The 19,287-nt window shown below is 38.3% G+C and overlaps 1 protein-coding gene across 4 annotated transcripts in view; it reads left to right on the forward strand.

Annotated features, from left to right (window-relative positions):
* Positions 1-19,287, forward strand: part of PDS5B (PDS5 cohesin associated factor B) — a 90,163-nt gene that overhangs the window by 17,695 nt on the left and 53,181 nt on the right. For all 4 annotated transcript variants that reach the window (XM_026049804.1, XM_026049803.1, XM_026049805.1 and 1 more), the window contains exons 2-8: positions 504-629; positions 3,040-3,243; positions 7,840-7,926; positions 8,027-8,124; positions 10,013-10,139; positions 16,729-16,809; positions 18,801-18,941. In XM_026049804.1, coding sequence (XP_025905589.1) covers positions 522-629; positions 3,040-3,243; positions 7,840-7,926; positions 8,027-8,124; positions 10,013-10,139; positions 16,729-16,809; positions 18,801-18,941 — 846 coding nt within the window. In that variant the 5' untranslated portion in view covers positions 504-521. The remainder of the gene's footprint in view (positions 1-503; positions 630-3,039; positions 3,244-7,839; positions 7,927-8,026; positions 8,125-10,012; positions 10,140-16,728; positions 16,810-18,800; positions 18,942-19,287) is intronic.

The following is a 19,287-nucleotide window of genomic DNA, read 5'->3' on the forward strand; positions in this document are numbered from 1 at the left end:
AAACAAATAAATAAAAGCACTGCACTAAATGAAAGCTGCTTAACTGTTCTGGGAAACTGCTCCAACTGTTTGGAAAACAGTCACCTTCAGTGAAATGGTCTGAGGAAAACCCAAGGCAGTCTTGGGGTTGTTATTACCAAGTGATGGTAGTTCTTCACCCAGTAAGATGCAAGATTCTTAGTTCTCTCTGTACGAGTGATTATCAAATACATTCAGGGGTTGAGGGATTCTGACTTTTCCATTATGTATTTTTTGAAAGCATAACTCTAATACAGGTCAGTCTATCTGAATGTCAAGACTCGTCCTGTCTACTGAAAATAGACAAAAAAAATCCTTTGTCTTTTTTTAAGTTTTTTTTTGTGTGTGGGGGCGGTTCTGTCTGTATGACTTCTTGGTCATATTTGGGCCCTTCAGATTCATCTAGTTATTTCCCCAGGTAGGACAGATACAGTAGGCATAAGCTAACAGGATGACACTGACTTGCATTTCTTTTTCCCCAACAGATCTAAAATTGTGAAATCATGGCTCATTCGAAGACGAGAGCCAACGATGGAAAAATCACATATCCTCCAGGAGTCAAAGAAATCTCTGATAAAATATCTAAAGAAGAGATGGTGAGAAGGTTAAAGGTTAGTAAGATAAAAATAACAGTAGAGCTTTGAATGCAGACTGACATTTCTTGTATACAGCATTCACTGATCCCATTATCGTATTTCATATCTAAAAAGATTTTTTTCCCCCTTTTGGCTTTGCAACAAAAGTTCTTTGTTGCACTCCAAGTGTAAAGTACAATAGCCCAAAATTCTATTCTGCCACAAATACTCCTTAAAATTTATTTCATCTCCTTTATAAGGTTGATGCTTTTAGAAATGAAAGTACTAGAAAAGAAAGTCTTAGTTTTGGAAATAATATGGCTGCATGGGCGCATGTTCTTATGCATTCCTGCTTCTCATGAGATGGTTTACAAAGCCCACTTCATTCTGGTTATTTTAATCTCTATCATATAGTCAGGTCTTGGTGATTATACTGTATATTTCTGTTTCCTGAACTTCTTTACCTGTTTTGACCTAACTATAGGAAGAATGGACAGAGGAGAGATTTGGAGGGATAATTGTGTGCCTACAGATTTTTATTTGACCATCTACTTGCACAAAAAGACAGGTCAATTTAGTGATCTAAAGAGGAAATGCCTGCAAGTTGTGCTTTTCCTCTGAAATGAAATGTGAGGGAACGGATGTGGGATAGGGACCCTAAATATCCTGACAACTAGGAAAAGCTCCATTTGGAGTTTGCGTTGCCTTAAGAAGTAGATTTAAGTCAGTAGGAACTACTGTGCGTCTCCTAACGCACCAGAGCTGTTCCTGCCCTTTTTATGCTTTGGGATTTTTGTTGTTAGTGGTGGTGTGTGTTTGCTTTTCTCCTCAGTATGGCCTCTCTCCTATGTTGAATAGAGGGAGGCATTTATGATTTTATGTATAAGAGACTTCTATTTTTCAGGACCTTAACACGCACATAGCTTCTTACTGATACTGATTTCTCATACAGTTTTGTTGAATTTTTGGCTATGAATGTACAGTCCCTTGTCCTCTTCCATCTTGCCCCTTGCAGGAGAAGTGAGCTTTGCAGGATGCCCTGTAGTCCTCGCTCAGCTGGCTGTGCTGGCTGTTTGTTAAGAAGGGAACATGGTTGTGCAGGCTTGTGTATCTTCATATACAGACTAATAAAGTACTTTTTGATAAGCTATATAATTATAGCAAAGCTTATTACTGTAGGGTAATGCCTACATTATGAGCAGGATGGGTTAAGAAATTTTAAGCAAATCTAGAAGAAGCTGCTAGAGTTTTCATTGTGTGGTCTCTGTGCATTTCCTTTCTGAGGAATCCTCTAACTTGTTGATTTGCGAGAAGCTAGAAAAGTGTGGTAGGAGAATTAACTTGTTTTTCTATGTGTTTTGTTTGTTTGTTTGTTTTTTCCCTATGGCAGACGGCTTTGAAGATAAGGTGGCTAATTAGTTGCGCTGAGCATGAAAGTTCATGTTATTAGGAAAGAAAAAAATAACATACATTTCTAGAGTTGACATTAAACCATTCTCCTTAAAAGAACCATTACGGCACCTGAATATTTGTTACCCTATTAATTAATTATACACTTTTAAATTGCTTTCTCTATTGGTGAACACCGTTATTCCTTGCTGACAGTATTGTGGGCAATCTCCTGGCTAGTTAGGAAGGATGTTTTCTCTTAATGGAAGTTATATCTGTGTGTAAGTTATTTTTTTTGCCCTTTACTAAAGGCTACTCTACTAATATGTTTTGAAAAGCTTGTAGCTGCTACGATGCTAAGTATACAGGAGACTTTTAAAATAGGATGTATCCCTGTTTGATCAGACTTTGATTTTAATTTTCAGGATTGTGTAGTTCGGCCATTATTTTTCACAAAACTTGAGTGAGTTGGTCTCTTTAAAGTAACTAGTTTCTTGTTTGAATCACAGAGTTGCAATTACCTGTGTCAGTACTTTCCCCTACAGTAAGTTTTAAATACAAGAATTCTCACTAACTAGCAGTAACTAATTATGTTTTTTTTCCTACTGGGTCTTTTTAGTCTATTTAGGGTGTAAAATGCTTGATATGGCCTGAATTTCCACCGCCTCCTCACCGCCATAACATAGTCCACTGGATCCTGATCCTAATTAATATTTTTAGTCCTGTCAGATAGCAGTCATGCTGCTGGCCAATACTAAAACTTTATTCATATATTTCTTTTGTTGAAATTCAATGTGATTTGCTTCTGTTCATGAGCTGTACAGGTGAGAAACTTGCACTCAGAAGCTGTGATGGAAAAACATATCCATCCTGTGAAAAAAATAAACATAACTTTCAACTTGTGTTCAAACAAGTACTACTGTTTTGTTAATAATATTTAGCCCATTGCTAGAGCTTAGGATACTTCTGGTAGATGTTACAGAACTGCAGAAAAAGCTTTTAGTTATGACCCTTCAGAATCTTAAATTAGTGCACTGAGATCTTCCTTTCTTTATAGATGGTTGTGAAAACTTTCATGGATATGGACCAGGACTCTGAAGAAGAAAAGGAGCTGTATCTAAATCTTGCCTTACATCTTGCTTCAGATTTTTTCCTCAAGCATCCTGATAAGGATGTACGTTTGCTGGTAGCATGTTGTCTTGCTGATATTTTCCGAATTTATGCTCCTGAAGCTCCGTACACTTCACCAGATAAACTAAAGGTAAATTGAATTGATCTGTTTTTCCGCAGCTTTTTATTCTATATTTTTTATGAATGAATGATGTAATTGATTTTAAAAAAAAAGTATTGATTTTTCTCTTCAACTTGAGTTTTTTTCCTGACTTTTGCTTGATTGTGGGGTAGTAGTATTCTGTTGGGTCAAATGTTCACTAGATAAAGTGAAAAATATATATATGTGTGTGTGCATGTGCGCGTACAGCTTTTGGTAACATGCAGAGTTTTGGATTTACATTGAAAAATAGATATTTTATTGAACTATCCTTGGGATTAGCAGGAAATGGGCTAGTTTGTTAGCCCAGCGTTAGCAATGCTGACAAGTTCTTTAAAGGATCTCTTGCAAGGTTGCTTTGCAAAATCTCATTGTTTCCAGTTAAACTACCTAAAGGTGGTTAATGTGTTTTAATAGATAAGTGGTACTGAAGGCAAGAAACACAATTTTTGTTTAGAGAATAATTTATTTCCGATATGAATTGGAGAATTTTGCAGTTACAGTATCTCTGATCCCACTACATGGAGACGGTTAATTGAGAAATGCCAACTTTGAGAAGATGCTTCTTTTGTTAGAGGTTTTTTTACTTTGTTTTTTTTTTTTTTTTAGTAGAAAACTTACATTTTTTCCAGCTCTTAATTGACCAACTTCTGAATCTAGACTGGTGGACTCGTTCCTATAGGAAATCTTGCAGGGGAAAATGCCCTGAAAAGCTTGTGGCTCTTACTGTCATGTCTCCCTCTTCTGAGAATCTCTTGCTGAGCAGGAGAAACAAATGGTTGTGTGAAAGGTGCATCTGTTAGGGTGGAAGAAATCACTTAAGTTTTGATGCAGGGGTAGCACCACAAGTGCTTTATGAGAAAGATGAGCAATACAGGTTCAGCTGTAATACACACCTTGTTTAGCTGACATACCAGGAGAGAGAATTTTACGGATCTGTTAACTTTTTCTTGATGCTTAATGATCGCATCTCTAATTGCGTGCTTAATTACAGCATTTACAACTAAAGTCAAATGTTAACTTTCCCTCCCAAGTTATGTTTAAGTCTTGTCTTTGAGCCTTCCTGTTTTTTCCTTCAGTTTTGATTTTATATTTTTCTTACCTTAATAGTATTATCCTTCTTTTTTTTTTCTTCCCCTCTGTCTGAATTGGCATAGCATTTTTCCATGATACCTTTTTTCCCAGATACCTTACCAAAACTGGGTTAGGAAATGCTAACAAGTTTTAAGTGTTACTGTATGTCATCTTGAAAGGTTCACGTTACTGATCTTGCACTTTTGCTTACACTGCAAATTTTACAGCCACTTGGGTGGAGCTGTAAACAGACCGGGAAGTTCTGTCAGAATTGGTTCTGTAATCTGTACAGAKTTCTAAATGCATTTTGAGAAAATTTAAAAAAAGATGGATAGAAGAGACCTTGCATATTGGTGCTGAGGTAGAGTATTGCAAACCAGCCTCCACTGAAGGTAGCTTTTGTGGTTGTAGGACAAGCAACAAATGTTGTTGCAAGATACAAATGTTGAAGAGTTCCTCCATTTATGAGAAGAGGTAAGAGGAAGAGTTTTTCCTCTTGGCTCATTTTGGCATCATTCAGTATTTAGTATTTGTATCCTCCCTGCAGCCTTAAGAGTCTCCTCTTGTATGTTTACGTACCCAAGTTGGAGAAGGAACGTGCTGAAGAGGATAGTTTTGAGAGGGGAAGATGTCAATTTGGAATTTTTTGCCCTTGCCTGACTATTCAGGTCATCTTGTATCGYTTTGCATGGTGCATAATTTGTAAAGAGAGCTGGATCACAACTGGAATAGCTACACTCTTATGTGTTTCTTCAGTATAAATCATGAGTTCCTCACAACATGGAAAGAACTTTGTCAGCAAGGATGGAGAATGCCACGAGAAGGCCAAAAGTAGAACTGCACCGAGACTGGGCTTCACGTGGAACCCTCTTTCATGAGGGAARGCAAGATGCTCTAATCACTGCTCTGGGTCAAAGAGAAACATTTTCATAGAATCCTTAAGGTGGGAGGAACCTTTAGAGATCATCTAGTCCAACCCCCTTGCACACACAGGGTCGTTYTCTCTTGTGTAGAGTCTGCCCAGCTCAGCTGAAATGGAGATGCTACTGGCTGTGCACAGTGGCAGAATTTCAGGAATATGAGGGTGTTCTGTGGTGAAGGCTACGACTTGCATGCACCCTGAAGCTTTCATGTGCTTAAGTGAGGGTTTTTCTCTGGATTGATGTCTTGATACCAATGCTCTGCCTAAAGTGAAGCCTAAGCACCTGTGTTTTTAGGCTTTGGACTTCAATGCATACTTGTTTTGTGGCGTCCGGTATGAACCGTGTTGTCTTTCTTTATAGAAAGGTTGTGATTTCTTAGCTGCAGCCTAAGTTAATGCTATGTTTGGTGTGTATAAATGCATTTTCAGATGCTGTATTCTAAGTAGTAGTGTACAATAAGTATTCAAAATTAGGCAGTACTTTTGATGTTGGTCTGTTCTAATTCCTGTAGAATAGGAACAAATTACCATGTTTTCAGATGATGCTGTTACTCTTTGTGAAGCACTCAAATGCTATATTGCATATGTGTGYTGTACATAGAATTATAGAATCATAGAATCATAGAATGCYKAAGGTTGGAAGGGACCTCAGAGGTCATCGAGTCCAACCCCCCTGCTCAYGCAGGGTCACCTAGAGCACGGGGCACAGGGCTGCATCCAAGCGGGTTTTAAAGATCTCCAAAGAAGGAGACTCCACAACCTCTCTGGGCAGCCTGTGCCAGGCTTTAATTATCATTAGATGGATATTAACATTAATATCCCTGATGGATACAATACAGTAATGTATGCCTTATCTGTAAGGAAAAATAATTTTGGTCTCAGTACAAGCTTTGAATTAGTTCCGCATAGGGAGGAGCGGGATTAGAAATATTCAGAGGTGCAGTCTGTATTTCTCTGGAATTTCACAGGGTCTCTTGGCTACCAGCTCCCGGGGCTCATGTCGGGGAGCCTACTTGGGGTTTAGGCCCTACATCAAAGGGGAGRTGGGAGAGCTGCTTTGGGCTGGTTTTGCCTGTGCCGTGGGTGCTCCTCAGGACTGGAGCCCATTTCATGTCCCCTTTGGGCTGTATCCTCTGCTTTGCTCTCAGTGTAAGAGTCACCTCCATGTGCTCTGCGGCCGATCTGCAGCGTGAACCCAACAGGGATAAGCAGATGATTGCCTTCAAAAGCCCATTTTGATCCAAAGCCTCACATGGGCTTAGCTGCACCTTTGAACGGTGTCCTCACTGTGGTTTTCCGCCACAGGAAGATACTGTCATGCCTAATTTTGATGTGGTTAGGCTGTACTAAACACTAGACGTATTAAGGTGGGATTATGTGATTGTAGCTGTGGGAAGAGGGACTGTGTTCCCTTCCTTTATCCAGCTGCTCATCCTCCAGGTAAGGTGAGGAGGAAGACAGTGATGCCAATGGCCCTTGGTGAATGTTTGTTCTACAAAACTTTATAGACTCAAGCTGTTTATGCACATTTAAATATGTGTGAAAGTTTGTTAATTATGTGAAATCTGCTTTATATTTAAATTTCTTTTCTTCCTGTGGATCCCTTTTTCAAGGTCGACTGTAAGGCTTTCATATATTTACTATGGTAACTTTATGCCTTTGGAAATTATTAAAAGGTAAAATTGTCCTTACCTCTAACTGAAACTTCAGTCTGTCGTTTGGAGGATTTTAATTTTAAAATTGAAACTTAAAAAATGAACTTGAAGGTAGGAATTTGTTTTATATCTATATATAGATAATTAGGTAAAATATTGTGGAGAGAGTTGAGTCATAAAGACTGTTCTTGAATGATGGGGAGGTGTGCCTCTGAGTCTTGTTTTTATAAAGTGGTTATGAATTTGCAACCATTGGCTATCTTAATGCAGAAATGATTTTATAACAATAACTTTCTGTATGTTTTTATTTTGTTCATGATTTATTTTTTGTTGCTTACTACCTTATTGATTATATTATTGTGTGAGACATTTCTCATACTGAAAGTTATTTTTTAAAAAAAAAAAATAGGCATGACAAGTTTGCCAGTTTTTTTTTTTTTTTTGCAAGAGGCGTGGTCTGTTTCAGTAGAAAAAAATTGTTTAGAGTAATGATTAAGAAATGCACAAATGCTACCATATAAGTCTGTTATAGAACTTGGGAAAGCTGCAGTTGGCTGTTATTTTTTTTTCGCTTCTTGCCCCCTTTTCAAAACTGTTATAAAATGAAACTGTAAAACTCGTTGTTCTCTTAAATAATATTGTATCCTATGTAGCATATCAGGTGGATGTTACTGTATTGACAAGTGAAATGCTTTCCTTTGGAACTGCTTCCTAAAACTTTTTTAAGAAGTTGACACATTCTAACATTACTTCTTGATGTTCTTCCTCATGTTGTATAAATCTTGTTTTGGACAGTGAAATGGTATTTCTGACATGACTGTGTCTTGTGTCGAGTAATAYTAGCAATTAGAAATGCTGATAGCAGTGAGAAATAATTTCTTACATTTGTTAAAGTTCGTGATTGAATAAATATCACTTTTTTTTTTTAATTTTCAGGATATATTTATGTTCATAACAAGGCAACTAAAAGGTTTAGAAGATACAAAAAGCCCCCAATTTAATCGCTATTTTTATTTACTTGAGGTGAGTTTCATAATTTCCTGTTTCCTAAGTAAGTTTTAAATGTATGTAGTTTTTAAACTTATGTATTAACTACCTCTCCCTCCCTTTTTGTCCAAAACAGAATATTGCTTGGGTGAAGTCTTACAACATATGCTTTGAATTAGAAGAYAGCAATGAAATTTTTACACAGTTGTACAGAACACTGTTTTCAGTAATAAAGTAAGTACTGTTGTCCTAACTATAATATATTATGTATATGTGAGATGAGATGTTTTGAACATGCAAGTTCAAACCTATTGTGTGACTGTAGCATTAACAAGAAGGGCTTAGTTGAGATATTCCAGTAGTGGAGGTTAAATAAAGGTAGCAGCCTAAATGTGGCAGACTTCTGTCACAAAAACAGGCAGATTTCTGCCTGTTTTRAATATTGTGACAAGATTAGCTGCAAGTACCTTGTTTTACAAGGAATTTACTTTATTTGTCTCTTATTGCGTTTACTTGGCTTTATTCTTGAAATGCCAAATGGRTGGCACAATATGCAGTTCATGAGGCCTTCATAATTTTATAGCAAGAATACTCTAAATCCCAGAATGGAGATTGGAAGGGGCCTCTGGAGATTCACAGAATCACAGAATATTTAAGGTTGGAAGGGACCTCTAGAGATCATCTAGTCCAACCTTCCCGCTCAAGCAGGCACACCTAGAGCATGTGGCACAGGGTGGCATCCAGGCGGGTTTGGAAGACCTCCAGAGAAGGAGACTCCACARCCTCCCTGGGCAGCCTGTGCCAGGGCTCTGGCACCCTCACAGGCAAGAAGTTCCTCCTCACCTGGAGACGGAACTTCCTGTGCTCCAGCTTATGGCTATTTCCCCTTGTCCTATCGCTGGCCCCCAATGAAAACAGCTTGTCCTCTTCTTCCCTACATTCTCCCTTCCTGAGCTTATACACATTAATTATATCCCCTCTGAGCCTTCTCTTCTCCAGAGAAAACAGGCCCAGCTCACTCAGCYTCTCCTCATATGACAGATGTTCCATTCCCTTAATCATCCTGGTTGCTCTTCTCTGGACCCTCTCGAGAAGCTCCACGTCCCTCTTATACTGGGGAGCCCAGAACTGTCCCCAGTACTCCAGGTGCGGCCTCACSAGAGCTGAGCAGAGGGGCAGRATCMCCTCCCTTGACCTGCTGGCAACATCCTCCTGATGCAGCCAGGATSCCATTGGCCTTCTTGGCCACGAGGGCACAYTGCTSMCTCATGGTTAACTTRGTGTCAACCAGGACTCCCAGGTCCCTCTCCGTGGAGCTGCTYTCCAGCAGGTCTAGCCCTAATCTGTMCTGRTGCCTGGGGTTATTCCTTCCCAGGTGCAGGACCCTGCACTTGTCCTTATTGAACCTCATGAGGTTCCTCTCTGCCCAACTCWCCAGCCTGTCCAGRTCCCTCTGAATGGCAGCACAGCCCTCCAGTGTGTCGGCCGCTTGGCTTGTCCAACTYCCTGCTCAAAGCAAGGTCAGCTGGATCAGGACCTGGAGCTGTGTCCAATTTCCCAGGAACCTTATCGAGATCTGTGCATCTCCTAGGATTTCCATAACCTCTCTAGGAAACCTCTTCCAATGTTTGATCACTTTTCCGGTGAAGAAGTTTTCTTTCATATGTTCGAGTGAAATTTCCTATAGTTGAACTTGTGGCTTTTGCCTCCCATCCTTTCATTGGCTCCWTTTGCTGGCTTGTCTCCCATCAGGTATTTACACACAGTGATGAGATCTCCTCTTTGACTCCCCATATCCTGAGCCTTCCCTTCTCCAGGTTGAATGGTCTCAGCTCATCCTCAGGAGAGGATGGGGTGTGCCAATAGGCCGTATTATGCTCCAATGTTATTTTCCAAGGGACAGATACAGTCATCTTTCAATATAATAGCAAGTGGAGAGGAAATGAAAATTAGAGTAGTTTGGAAAAKGGGATATACAATCCAGAAACCTCAGTAGTTTGACTTCTAAAAACACTTCTTATTTGGTTATTATGCTCCAATGTTGTTCAGCATTACGTGAGTACTCTGAATGGAAATTGTACTTCATATGAATATTATACTAAATTYGTGTTTTTAATTTCAGCAATGGTCATAATCAGAAAGTGCACATGCACATGGTTGATCTTATGAGCTCTATCATCTGCGAGGGAGATACTGTGTCACAAGAACTTTTGGATACAGTTTTAGTTAATCTGGTGCCAGCACATAAGGTAAGACTTAATAGTGATTTAACTCTCTGGTARTCATGATAAAGGTTTATCAAATACATGTATTTAGTTATGTAGACTTCACTCAGAGAATAGCTGTAACAAGTAAATTCCTATTATTATATTGTRTTATGCAGTCATATGAGTTGGTACATGCATTTTGGAAATGTGGTTTGGGCTATTAGAATTTCACAATGATATGTCCTTTGGAAATTATCATTCTAAGTGTGAAGCGTGGGGAGAGGTTTTGTAATAGGTGATTTACAGTTAACTCTATCTCAACTAACTGACATAGTTTCAGATATGGCAGTGACTTTGTGTCATTGGAAGCACATTGGTGTGTTTGGTGTATCTGTAGAAGTAACTGTGTTCAGAAAGTCTGCTGCAAGAAGAGCCAAAATGATGGGAGTCTTGCCTTAGTAAGTAGTACGAAGAGGGAAAATGTCATTCTAGTGACCTGAGAAAGAACTTCAGACTTTCTGTGTCATGACATTTTAGTTAAAAGCAATGAAGTCTGACTTATCTGTTCAGGAAAATGTTTGGATTCTGCTGCAATCTCTTGGGCTACAGGTTAAAACTAGCAAATATGTGCCTAACTGGATGCTGGCTGTCCTCTGACAGCACTCTTCCTGAATAGTCTGTGTGTGTGTGTGTGTGTGTGTGTGTGTGTGTGTGGTGGTGGTTCCTTTTTTTCTCTTTAAAGTTAAATTTGGGAAAGAGTTGAGGTGTTTTTTCCCCCCTCCCTTCATTGGAGAAATTGAAAGGCTTTTTGTAAGGTGCCCTTGAAAGAGTATAGCTAGAGGCATAACATCATGTACCTTGCCAAAAGTTYTTAAATTCTGTCAATGGAAAAATAACTTAAGCTGTTTATTTACTATGCAGGACTAATTGTGCAATACTGACCAGGGACTTGCTTGATCAGAAAGGTTTTGTGCCTTCAGGGATCCTAGTACTGCTARTAGTAGTGCCAAAGCCAGAGACACATTTACTCACCTAAACTCAGAATTACAAAGTAAAGTCAGAATACAACAAACGTAATTGTGAAATGGGTTACTTGGTATTTTCTCAGTTGTGTTTATTGTGTTTCATAGTATCCTGTGTTTTAATTGATTATATAATGGGTGTGAGGATGTGTGGGTTTTTTTTATGATTCAGGCTTACTAAAGTGGTTATAARCTGAGGAACCTTTGTCTGATCATATTGGGTATAGCATTGAAACAGTTTGGTTTTACAGCAGATCTAAAGCTATCGATTAGGAGCTTGTTAACAKGATAAGGCATTTTGGCTTTTACATTTTCTTCTGTGATCAAAACTTTGGCTGTATGGACAAAATACTGGTCTGTAGTCTGTAAGTGAAGTTAAATAACTGAAGAAGATTCATGATCTTGATTCATGTTCTGAACACTTCTTCCTTCCTTTCTGTGTTTTGTATTTTTACCTTTTCCACCCAGTGGAAAGAAGMTTCTTTTTTATTCTTGCTTCCTCTCAGTATCTTTAAATTACTCTTTTGATTAGTGTGTGTTAATTGAAGCCTTGGGAGCTCACACATACAGAAAGTGTTCAGATAATGTCATATTGGAAAAGTAGGAAAATGAAGTCAGAATGGGAATATCTCAAGTCTTTTCCTTTGAACACAGAGCTACAAGGTACATAACGGTAAGGGCTGCACTTCCAAAAACTGTGTGTTAGGTGGCTTGACTGCCAAAAAATGTATTTCTAGAAATCAGATTCACCACCAAAAATGGCATAATGGAAGGTTTTGATGAAATGGCAAATAGGAAATTTGTGTCTAGCTGGAAATTCTGKATGCAGAAAGAAATATCGTTTATGGAGTGCAAGAAGTATAGATTTCTTATTCAGACTTGAAAATTATCAGATTGAGAGAGTGTTGTTTTTAAGATTACCAAGCACATGGTGAGTGACAGAGGTAAATAGTGTATTTTCAGTACAGCCAGAAGTGCAGTAGAGACTGGAGTGCACCTGTGAGCCRAATGCCTCTGTTCTGGAGAGTAGTGATACGGGTGATATAACTTCTGGTGAATGAACTTTAATATTGGCTATTGACAAACGCTTCTGAGGCTAAAGACTAGAGGAACTGACTTATGTACTTTATCAAAAGAGTAGTCTGTATATATTTATTACTTATTATGAACAGAAGCTTTAGACAGTTCTCTAGTATGAATCCTTGCTGCCAAGATTCAGTAGTTTTACCTCAAAATCAATATTATAATAGACAAATCAATATTATGTGAATATTTTTAAGAGTAATGGTAACTAACTTGAACAATAAATTAAGGGTGAAGTCTTTACTGCTCATATCTTTTAAAATTAAGGTTAATATTTCTCTTTATAGAAATCCAGATATAGGCCTTACTTGTGTGTAGTGTGGTGCTAACTGGTGTAGAGCTGAACGCCAGTGACTGATGCTCATGTCACAAGTCAAGTACRTTAGCGTGTGCGCTGGCTCGCTTGCTGGCCAGAGCAGATGTCTGATAATTCAATAAAATGTCAAACCTCATTTCCTCACCATGTGCCCAACTGTTAATTTCTCTGGTCTTTAATAGTTTTCTTCATCTTGTGGTTTAGTTCCTTTCTTCCTTTCCGTGATCTCTGCTGTGGTTCTGTGAATAGGAGTGTGTAAAGAGGGAATGACAAAAAGAAAAACAAAGTGAAGAAATCCGAGATGAGAGAAGTGACAGTCAACATAAAAATGCAAGCATGAATACAGAATGAGTACTTTTCCTCTCCCTTCGGTCTTGTCTGTTTAAATTATAAAGCCTTCATGGCCATGCCTGTAAACAATTTCTGTAAAGTCTTTTAGAAAGTAAATTGTGCTTTATTTATTTGAGTTTTTGCAGACTGTTCTGTTCTCAGGCTCAGAARTACCACATGGAAACACGCTTTGCATATCCCACATACTTTCCATGTTAATCTCCCTCAAAGTGATATTGACAATTAAATTCCTCACCTGTCTTTATTACAAGCTTGCTTAATAATGAGTGTTATCTGTCTTGGCAGCTCTTCAGCTAAGCTTGGTCTCTATTGTCAGCCRTACTTACAAGCCCCTTCTACACTCTCACCCCTAGATTTAACAGATCTGCAGAACCTGATACTTTATGAAACTGTCCTTTGAATACAAAATCTGCTGCTATGCCCTGTTATTAAAACAAAAATGAAWACCTTTACAAATTACAAGGAGATATAGTGTTAGAAACTACATTTTGAAGATATTTTCAGCAGATGAGCAGAAAAAAAGGCTTAACATTTAATTTCACTCTTAAAGATACATGATTTTTTTCTTCTCTTTTTGGGTGGGGAGAAAGAGTCCTGGGTTTAATTGTACTCATCCTTGAAAAGAAAATTAACAATTTACTTGGTAGCTTTGAACTCTGTTAAACATTGAGAGGCAGTTTTTCTAAAAAGACTCAAGATTCTTATTGATCTACATTCTGCCCTTTTCTGGGTTCTTTGGTTTGTCCTGATCAGTCTATTTTATTTTTGTTTTTTCCTTCAAAATATAATAGTCACAAATGGTTTCTTCAAACAATATAGCAATCGGATAGCTTKGTTTCTGTCCAATGCAGTGTTCATGAAACTTATCCCTGCTGTATGTTCGTTTGCCTTCAGGGACATTCTGAGTGAGACGATTGGCCCCATCAGTGAGGGGTTTTTCAAGTCTTTTGAAAGATCTTGAAGCTCATGTCTGTCTTTCTCCCCTTGCTCCCCAATGTGTGGAAAGAGTGAACTGTGGATAACTTTTTAGAGATTATATGCAGAGAACGGCATTGCTAAATGAGGKCTTTACTTCCATACAAATTATGATGTGCTTTTATGGGTATTATGTTAGCCAAAAAAGATGTTTTTGACCTTTCTTGAACCTGTTTCCATTTGACCTGGGTTCCTTCTGTTTCATTTGAAGCAAGTCAGTGCTGCTTTTTCCTTTCTGCCTTTCTAGATGGGAAAAGGGAGAAGAAAACTTTTTGTGTGTATGCATATAATCTCTTTAATATTTTCTCAGCATTGGTTATCAAGTTTGTCCTCTGGGTATGCTAGGAGCCAGTGCAACTAAATCAAATTCAGGAGACATGAAGAAATATCTAAGTTTCCTTATCTASCTGTGATCAGAACTGTGTTTTTCTCAGCGTGGTTTGTGTGTGTGTCTAATGAAAGAATGCAGGTGTGCGGAAAAATCTCGCTGTCCAAGAACTGTCCAAGAATGTCCAAAAGGAGACAGAGGAGACCCAAAACTTTATTCGAATAAAGGGAGAGTCCACCGGGCGTATCCCTGTGGGCTCTCTCAGGTTGCCGGGGGACGCAGCCCCTCTTTTATCCTCATCTCCCGGCCGCGGGGCCCTCTCCTTTTGGAGAGGGCCTCAGGAGTCGCAGGCTGCCCGGCCGCCTACACCCAGCGCGGTGCCTCCCGCCACGTGTTCGCACCTCAGCTCCTTGGACTCCCTCGTGACCCCCTCGCTCCAGGCTCCCTGCAGTCTCTCCCCCCACTCCGGGCTCCRCTCAGTCTCCCACCTGTCTGGGTTCCTTTTGTCCTGCTCATTGAAGATACAAACTTTAAACTTGTGATGTGTGCTCTGCTCAAGCCCAAACTTCTTGTGTGTGTGTTTTCCACACACAGGGCAATGCAAATACTTTATTCAGTGTTACAAATATCGCCAGAATGAATCTATGAGCAGATTAAGGCATTGGGAGGTGTTTTRCCTGACCTGTAGTAGCTTAATTATGAAAGATCATCTCAGTTCTTTCAGTTTTCCTTTCCTAAGGCTGTGCGTGACAGGTTTTCATTTTATTACTTTTTTCTTTAGTAATAGTTGTGTAGATAAAATTATGGCAGCTTTTTTTTAATATCTGCAGCAGTGTGGAAGATAAGAGCTGAAAATGCAAGAGTTTTGCATTGGAGCAGATGTGCCTGTTGCAGCTTTGCCCTGCTAGCCCTGCTGGCCAGACTTATTTTACACCGAAGTCAGTTCTTAAGATGCAGAGCTCGTTCCTACGTGGCTGAAAGCAGCTTTCTGTGTTTTGGTGGCGGGGAGCTGTGGAATTTGAGAAGGATCAGAGCAACAACTGAACATTTCTTGTTACTATTTATGCCTTTTATTTTCTAAATAGCACAGATGTGGCTAAATAACAGAAAGGAGATGCTGCAGGTAGAAACCTTCTTACACTAGCTGTAAAGGAAAACCCGGCACGCAGAGACTTGCATTTCTGTGGTGGGCACTATACAGCTTTGTAAACAGACTGCGCCTATGGTGCTGCTCTCCTCTCCTTTAGAAAAGGAAAAATAAATTACAAGAGCCAAAATTAACACATATACTGATATATTTTTCCTTGGGAAAATTTGCTCAAGTGATCATTAATAATAAAGATGAACAAAAAGTTTCTGATGAAAGTTTCTGATGTTGAGCATCTCTGAAAGGTATCATTATAGGTCAGTCTTGGTATGATAGAACTTGGTCTAAGAGTCTAGACTCAGCATTTTAAAGCTGACTTAGTCTGTGGCTCAACTTACCTAATGGTTTAAATTTAATCATTTGTGGGTTTCCTTTGATCATGATTTGATCTACTGGAAGGTACTGTGACTTGTTTCTTAAGTGTGATAATGGCAATTGGCTTTTAGAATAAAAGAATTTTAAGTAAGCCAGATACCAATTACCAGAGGAAAAAACTTGTTGCTGAACTATTTTTTTTGACTATTACAATATAAAGCCAGCATAAACTTAGCCTTAGTCTTTGTATCTCTTCTATTCATGATGGGTTGTGATGGTTAAAGTTCATTTTTTTGTGATAGATGTTTTAGCCTTATGAAAAAGTCTAGGTTTTACATGCGTCTTTTTACAAAAACGTAGAATTCATTGTAGTTTGGTTTTAATAATGACTTTCTGTGTTAGCATGTACACGTGTCTCCGGTATCTTTCCAGAACTGGAGTTTTTATTCACCTTCTACAGTGGCTTTGATTACAATGAACTCATCACAGTCCTTTTGACTGCAGGCCCCTGACTTTAACTTACTGCTCTCAATAGGCAAATCAGAAACTTCTTTTGTTTTGTATTAACAGAAAGCACTCATTTCTTCCCCTTGTTGTTCAGTAGCCTGCATTCCTGTGTGCAGTTTTTAAGATTACAGACATGATCTTCCCTATCCTTTTGCAAACTTTATCTTGCTCTTTCAGGTAGCTGTGCAGAAGCAAAATATGTGCAGGCAAGGAAATGCTCTGTTATGACTGTAAATGCCTCTGGTGTTTTACAGGGCTTTTCTGGTAGCTGGGAAAAGTGATAAGGAGTGGCAGCAGGATGCAGGAATTCAYGTTGCTGGGCGTTGGGCTCAGAAAGGCGTCTGAAAAACAGGCCCTTATTTGCCSGAGAAAACTGTTCCCAATTTTGTTAATGGAGATTTCAAAGCCATTCTGGATAAAAATAGTATTTGGACTAGAGTTTATTTGACTATATTATCTTCACAATGAAACATTAAAAAAAGAGGCTCTTTAAGTTTGCCACATGTTAGTAAATGAAATTATCATTACGTGAAAGAATCATCTTTATTTTTAAAATTAATACATGTACTTTTTTGTTTATCTTTCAGAACCTAAACAAACAAGCCTATGATTTGGCAAAGGCTCTACTGAAGAGGACAGCTCAAGCAATTGAGCCATACATTACTAATGTAAGTGAAGACCATAAACAGATATGGAAGAGATCACTAAATTTCCAAAGATGAAACTGTCTTAAATAAATGGGGTAAATGACRTATGTTCAAATAGACCTGGATAACTTTTAGAAGCTCTGTGTCTTCTAGGAAATAATTGTTATGTTAATGAAATGCTACCTAACTTTGACTCTAATATTTTACTATGTAGAAGTTACTAAGCCATCAACATTTGACTTCTGAAATGGAATGAGCAGTTTACTTTCTGCTTTCTTGGGAGAACCTTATGCTTAATTCTTCTTTTATGTGACTGGAAGACTTAAGTGTACTTATATGTATCGAGGATAAATTGGCATCTAAGGATGGGGAGAGTAGGAAGGAAAAACCGTGAATGGACTGAGGAGCAGGTGAGYTCAGTGAGAAGCCTCCATAGACACTGCAGGAGAGAAGAGGGATGGAGGAAGGAAAAGTCAGATGAGAATATTCTCCGTTAAAGTTCCCAAGTGTTCCAAGTTAAAGTTCCTGAACAGAATAAACTTTCTTCTGTTTGCAGAAATGATTTTATAACAATAACTTTCTGTATGTTTTTATTTTGTTCTTTTTTTTTTGTTGCTTACTACCTTATTGATTATATTATAGTGTAAGACATTTCTCATACTGAAAGTTGGGTGAGGTTTTGTGGTCCTAGGATGGAGCACCATAAGAAGCTGTTCTGCAGTAAGAATCTTCCTTTGTGAAGAACGTGTGTCCGTGTTCCTCTGTTCTCAATTACCCGCAAGACTGCTTTGCTTTAAGAGTAGCTTTATTTCTTAAAATGTACTGGCCACAGTAGGATTTAATTACCCACCTGGAAACATTTATGCTCTAGGCAACTATGTGTTCACCAGCGAGAGCAGAGTCTTTCTCTAAGTCAGTGAGCAGCCTTAGTGTCTAGGGAGCTGATGTATTTATCAGTCCTTGCTAGTCAAGATTACTAGGAACCACCGACTTCTTTTTTTTTTTTTTTTTTCCTGTGGCACCTGCTGGGATTCACTTGATAACTTTAAAAATGTGCATTTTTTTGTTGTTCTCTGTAACCATCCCTCCTTCCCTTGCCCTCTCCTTGCCCCGTGTTCGTAGTGTCTTTATTGGTCTGATTAACCTTGTCAGGCACAGAGAGCCTGACGTTAACGTTCATCTGTTGACATCTGGAAATAAGAAACTGCAGTGCTAGTTAAATGTATTCTGCCACCTCACTCGCATATGGAGATAGTGTAACTTATTTAGTCACATAGTTTAGCCGTACTTCTTTTAATCCAAAGAAAAGACAACCTGTGCAAATTAGGTCTTCTCTGCTAGGAATAGAAATGAGGAAATTCCAATTAATTGCTTMATTCCCTTTTATTGTATAAGTATGTTGTAGAAAGTAGTATGTAATTAATACTTGCTATTAGAAAATATTTTCTGCAAGAGAAAATGTGAAGTTTGCCTCAGACTCATCAAGATTATACAGAAAGAATAATTGCTTTACGGCTGTTTTGCACTGCTTATAAACAAATTCTGGCATAGTCAGTTATTAATTCCTACGCTTCCACTTAAAACTTCTTAAGGTGTCGACTGAGTTGTGTGGTAATTAGCCAGTTGTTTAAGTCTTGTTTTGACTAAAAKGTTAGAATGCTTTTAAAGTAAATTATTGTGCTCTATAGTGAAATAATTTTAAATACAGTCACATTATAAAAAGATCTGACATACTGCAACTCTTCTAAGGCWGTGTTGCTGTTTGAATTATAATTTTTAAGTTTGCTGTGGTAAACCAAATGTCACATTTTGGTGTATTTTATCTGTAATTTGAATATAAAATAGAATAATRTAAAGTTTATGCAATATAGTCTTCATCTATCCCTCTTATTACTGTGAAAAAAAACATTATTTCATAAGATAGGTAAATTTTAGTGGAAGTGAAGCTTAGAATCCAGAAGACTGTGCATGCTCTTCTTGATATTGATTATATATTCTGGTTTACTTTGCAGTTTTTCAATCAAGTTCTCATGCTTGGGAAAACATCAATTAGTGACCTGTCTGAGCACGTGTTTGACTTAATTCTGGAGTTATACAATATTGACAGTCACCTCTTGCTTTCTGTTCTACCACAACTTGAATTCAAACTTAAGGTAATTGCTTCTTATCTATGTCTTAAATAGMTGAAGAGTATTTGTTTTGACTGTTAGTATGCTCTTATACTGACAAGGTCACCACACACTTTTATGGGCACAAAACTAATGCTAACGTGTAAAGCATCTTTTGTGTTCAGAAAAACTCTCAAAGTACTCAGAGTAATTAGACTTTAGACCCATTAACCTCCTGTGTGTGTATGTGTTCTTGTTTGGGGGGGGAGGAAAACTGGCCTCCATGTTGATGGAAACTGATGAACGGCCTCTGAAGAGCAGAAACAGAGAACTGGACTGTGGAAGCATTTCTTGTATTTATTGCTTTAGTGCCATCCAAGATAAATACATA

Source organism: Nothoprocta perdicaria, unplaced genomic scaffold (assembly GCF_003342845.1).
Source record: "Nothoprocta perdicaria isolate Ctin4 unplaced genomic scaffold, notPer1 scaffold_62, whole genome shotgun sequence".
NCBI classification, from domain to species: domain Eukaryota; kingdom Metazoa; phylum Chordata; class Aves; order Tinamiformes; family Tinamidae; genus Nothoprocta; species Nothoprocta perdicaria.